Genomic DNA, 5,398 nt, shown 5'->3' on the forward strand with positions numbered 1-5,398 from the left:
AGCGGATTCCTTATAGTGGTATTTGTTCTTTGCCAGCAAAGAGGACGTCAACGCTGTCAGCAACGTTGTTGGCCACGGACGACCATATATCGTAGAGAGTCCACCTTCGAATGGGGCGTCACTGCCATCTTGTTTCACGTGGTATGACCGGATGCACTTTTCCTCGAACTTCATGTGCAAAGTGAACCCGAAAGTAATAGTGAGTCACAGTAGAAGAGATAGCAAAACAGCGCTTGATTCGGCCGAAGCCATCTTATCTGGCTGACATCGAAATGGATTGGGGTTCGGCTGAACCGGAGTGGCTACGTATAATGCTAGCACACTTCATAGTCAGTGAATAAAAGTTTTATTGGTCAGATTGCATGCTTAGTCCAAGAACTGGCGGGGATATGAAGGAAGGACTGCTGCCATGATCCAGTGAACGGCGCCCGAGAGCCACACAGCTGGGGTAAACAGCCGCAGAGAGTAGCTGGAAGAACAACAAAGGTGAAGCTTAAAATTAGAACATCAACATATGAATGGTGCAAACAGAGACAGGCAATGTTTCTGTCTTCACGGGCACATAGGCACGTTTCTGCAGAGCTGGATAGGCATTGTATCGAGAGAACAAGGTTTCAACAAATTAACAAGAGTGAGCAAGGTGAAAGTGGAAAACACTGCCTTATATCAGTCGAATCAAAAACAGCTTCAGAAGTAGAGCGATAGGCGCCTAGCTTGTCTGAAACGGCGATACTTGTGATATGCGACATGACCAAATATTTATGCAAATCAGGAAAAATGAGATACTTTGTTGCAATATTTATGCAATAAATCGAATGCAACTGCTCTGACCGTGAGCAATTTAGCCTGCCAGGTTTTTAGGCACCAAGTAAATAGGGGGCTAATATTCACGAGTAACAGGTCGTCTGCTCCCGTTAATTGTTAAAAAGGCTGCAAACAGATCAGCAAGAAAAAGGGATGGAGTTGTTGATCGGATCGTCTTCGACGGCATCCGTATTTTGAGTATGGTAGCTTTAAGCGAAAAAGCAAGCAACACTAGCACACACAATGCTATCACTCGGCGGCGACATTGCTGAATGCAGCAAGTAAAGATCCGAGCGTTGCACTTCAATTAACTTTTAATTGGACTGGCTTCTGCCTTGAAAAGCAACTCGGCGGAGCCGATAAAAGCAAGTGCGCATGGCGACCATCCAACTACGAATACAATTGCACTCGTCAATGCTCAATTTAAAGTCGGCGAATAAACATTCAGATAATACTGCCAAACTTGAGTGAACAAATCGGGAACACTGTCGAAACAAATTCCTGCAATCGTTCGAGGTGAATATCAGCGTATGTTGCGCTAAAAAAAAAGCAAAGTGATAAAGCCGCGTGCGCCTCATCGACACAGCGCTCGAACAAATAGCATAATACCGTTCTGAGCCCTGCGTGCTAAAAAATACGCTTCATGCAAGCAGTTGCAGTTTGCGACATTACATTATTTTAATATCTATGAGCGAAGCCCTAGTGCAGGCATGATGGCTTCGTTATAGCTATTAAAAACAGTAATTCCACACTACATACATAAGCAGCTTCTCAAACATGATCGTGATAGCTCTACATAGATATTGGAAACATGCAAACTCTGTGCAAGAGTATATGATGCAAGGACGGCAGAATGGGCTTAATCCCAACAATCTAGCACATACAGCCTTCGGCACGTTTAAACTGCATCCTCGGCAGCATGGCATGTGTACTGCCGCCTGCACTGCGAAGCGTTGGCCGCTGCAGTTGCAGAGGGCTCTGGCAGTTGGTTCGGTATGTTTGCGGCGGCTGACAGCTGGAGCGCGCTTCGATATGACTGCTCTCTCGCAGCCGAAGTGAGCGAGCTTGTCGAGGTCGTGGCGGACGTGTGTTGCCTGGTGTCGCTGCCTTTCGCTCTCGGCTGAAATCAAACATAAGCGAATATAAAACACGGAGCGGGTTGCAGTTAGGTTATCTCTACACACCGATACTTCCTGCGACTTCTCGCGTGTCTTTTACAGCTTGGCTTCAAAGCTCAAGAAGCAAGACGTTTGGTCTCAGTAAGCTGAAAAACAGTATAGCGGCAGATTTTTTTTTTCATCCAACCTTTGTTCTTTCTGGTTTTCCTAATTTTTCTCTGCTAAGCAGCAGCTTTACATCGTAGTGTGTAAGATCTCGCGATCGCACGCCATATATCGCGTTACCCAAATAAGCAAACTTCAATGCGTTTTCTGTCTGTTGTGTTTGACCGAAGCCACGAGCGAAACGCGGTCACATACGCCACGTCAAGAACACGCTCAACCCCGACCACGACAGATTAGCAATATCAGAGAGCATTTTAACAATCGTCAACTGCCGTAAACATATCGAGGCAATTGTCTGGACTCCAGCGGCCAACGCTTTCCAAAGCCGGCTGTCGAGCATTCGGAGTAACCGTGATAACGGCTGTACCGCTACTACTGTGCGTATATTCTTTAAGGGAAACTAGAACACAATGTTGTGATACGAACAAGCGCTCAAATTAACGTGCATTTAGTTTACAGAACAAGAAGTGAGCCCTATTGACTGAGCATGGTATGGATTAACGCGCCGTGCGCTACAAAAAGGATTTATCAATAGCGAACGACACTGAAACAGAGCGCAAACCAGCAACTGTTTGGGCCCATGTGCCAGCATCTTAATTCCTGAAACTGCTTTCGTAAAAAAGACTGACTTGTCATTTTTCGTGCGACGTGCTCGTAGAACAAAAAGAAAGCACGAGTTATGCAAGGGGTGTGTAGAAGGCCATCATGCACTAATGAGTCATTTTTGCGGAACAACGCATTTAGGCCGACCGCTCATGTGCCACGTCTTGGGCTGTCTGCGTTGGTGCGTTAAACACCTTAAGTTCGAGACTACAAACTGACCTTTGCATGCCGTGACATACGAACGGTCCGTATAACAATGGTGTTCCCTTACCTGAATGATCCCGTGCGGGGCGTCGCTGTGAGGCTGCTCATGAAGAGCAATGGAAAGGTCATCATAAAAAAGAAGCGTCCAACGCCGTACGAGGACAACACTGACGTCACAACTGCCAGCGGCATCCCATAGCCGAGGAAGTAGGTCCAGTTTTCCTCAACAAAGGACACCCTCTGGCGCGCTCCCCAGCCGCGACTGAACCAGCTGAACTCGAAGGCAGAGAGCGAGCACAGGAGGCTCAGGTGCAGGACACGGACGGTGTTCTCGAGAATGCTGGGCGCAAGAATACTTAAGAAATGCGATTGCAGAAGGAACAGGGCTGGAACTGTGACGCCGAACCGGACTTCTTGCAGCATGTCTCTCAAGGTGGGCATGGTCATGCGAGGGACACCCTCGCCAGCACGGTGGGCGACGTCGGCGAGCTCCTGGAAGCTTCGGCAACTTAACCCTTTGGTCAGCACTATGGCTGGAAGTAGCCACAGTGCTTGAGACACGTGGTCGAACAACGCTTGCCTCCACAGTACAATGTCCGGTGAGCCTCGGCAGTCGCTGAACAGCAGGAAGGAAGCAATGGCCCCTGCTATTGGCAGAAATAACCACTCGCACATCAGGGAGAACACCAATAATGTACCCACAATGGACATGCTCTGAACTATGAAGTCATCTCTGATAAGCCACTGGCGGATGCCTTGCTTCTCCATGGCAGGCTGCTGCTCTGATGGCCCGTCGACGTCCGCTGCCATACATCCAGTGCCCAGGTATTCTTCAGTGACTAGGCAAGGCTGTCCAATAGTGAAGGGGTGTACAAGACCCTCAAAAAACGATTCCAAGGCCTCCATGACGGCCCAAACACGTTCTTTAAACATCAATTCGTAATGTGAAAGACAGGCAAAGACTTTTCTTGCAGTAACGCCAGGCTACACGTGTGGCAATATTGCTATTATTCTGGGCTAAACGTTGCTTCCCTAGCAAGGATAATTGCGTGAAAGTAGTAGGCTCGAGCTGCGTACACCCTGGCAAGCGTTGAAACCCCTTTAAGATGCGGCGGAGAAGTGAATTCACCGTGCACTATAGCAGCGCTAAAACAAAATGCTGTCCGTGCCTACAGCGTATGCAACTTGACCTATATGCGCGGTCTGTTCTACTGTTGTTGGCAGATTCAATGATAACGGACAAAACGTTTAGTTCCCTCTCCCACTCATGATCCTTTTCTTGTGTTCTGCCGAGTCGCTAAAGCCGCCATCGTTTCGATAAAAATGATTTATGGCCGCCAGGGCACTCAGTCTGCGTAACCCTAATTCAGGAGATCTAATTGATAAAAAACTTGCCCCATAGCTAGGTAATTATATTCGTATGCGCACAACTGTAACGTAAAATAGATTAGCACAAGCGACTCATGACTGGTCGGAAAAATTGCCAGACGCGAGGCTATTGTTGCTGGAAGCGCCGTAAAGCACATTCCGTTTTCCAAAGTCGGGGGGGGGGGGGGGGGTTCAGCCTATCTTACAAGCCCGAATTTTTCTTTTCACAGTACATCGACAAGCCTTTTTATCAAAAGTTTCATTAAAGTACCGTTCCTCGCAACGCAAGCAAAAAGAAAAGACACTACGTCATAAGGGTAGCCACATCGGTGCATGGCTGAGGATAAGGAATCACAACATTTCATTTATGATGTGGGTTTTTGGACAGGCCAATGCTAGGATGGGCTCCTTCTGCCGGCCGCCCCGCTTTCGGAAACAGTGTGCCTGGCCCTCTTCCTATGGGCGCGTCCGGCAACAACAGCGCCAAAGAGCCGCGTCATGAAATGTTTCTGCTGCGATCATGAGCCGCTTCTGCTAATCTTTTCCACTGCAGCTGGTATACATTCGGCAGCGACACATTCGATCTTAAGAGATAGGCTCTTAGTGTCAGGAGTTATTGCGCCGCTGCACCGCAGTGCGGTGATATGGGAGGCCAAGTAATGCTTTCCGGATCTGCGTCAGCGCCGTTAACTTCTGTAATTGTAACGGGCTGGGTGGGGTCCAGTGCCTAGTCACCGTATTTTGAAGTGAAAGCTTAATTACGCCATTTAAAAGCAAAGGTTACCATGCGGAGCCGGAGCCGCTAGTCTGCATGCGCCGAGCAACAGGTGCGACGCGCGTGACGTCAGAGTTGCACACCCGCCGCTGCCGCCGCCGACTCCGCAGCCTCGCTGCTCCCACCCAAGTGCACCTCTCGGCCGCCGCTGACTCCATAGTCTCACTGCGCGCATTGCGCATGCGCAGTAGCTACAGATGCGAAGTATGTGACGTCAATATTGCGCCGCCGCCAACTCCACAGACTCGCTGTGCATGTCGCGCATGCGCCGTAGCTACAGATGACGTCATTACTGGGCCATTTATAAAGAGAGGATGATAAATGTCCGTTCTTCAGAAGAACGACAGATGTAACAGTGGAA

General features: G+C 48.8%; 1 protein-coding gene across 1 annotated transcript; it reads right to left on the reverse strand.

Annotated features, from left to right (window-relative positions):
- Positions 1 to 330: 330 nt before the first annotated feature.
- LOC146189189 (etoposide-induced protein 2.4 homolog) lies at positions 331 to 4,052 on the reverse strand. The gene is made up of 2 exons (XM_084604076.1): positions 2,962 to 4,052; positions 331 to 469 (listed from the first exon to the last, which is right to left on the reverse strand). The coding sequence occupies exons 1-2, from the start codon at positions 3,825 to 3,827 to the stop codon at positions 367 to 369; spliced, it is 969 nt and encodes a 322-aa protein (XP_084460202.1). The 5' UTR covers positions 3,828 to 4,052; the 3' UTR covers positions 331 to 366.
- Positions 4,053 to 5,398: the final 1,346 nt, after the last annotated feature.

The sequence above is a fragment of the Amblyomma maculatum genome, chromosome 5 (assembly GCF_055883805.1).
Source record: "Amblyomma maculatum isolate TAMU_Amacu chromosome 5, ASM5588380v1, whole genome shotgun sequence".
Lineage (NCBI taxonomy): Eukaryota > Metazoa > Arthropoda > Arachnida > Ixodida > Ixodidae > Amblyomma > Amblyomma maculatum.

Excerpts from the sequence above, each read along its gene's own strand:
- LOC146189189 (XM_084604076.1), bottom strand. The coding sequence starts at position 3,827 with ATGTTTAAAGAACGTGTTTGGGCCGTCATGGAGGCCTTGGAATCGTTT. Across the intron at positions 470-2,961 it reads CCCCGCACGGGATCATTCAG|CTACTCTCTGCGGCTGTTTA; the intron begins GTAAGGGAACAC and ends TTGTTCTTCCAG.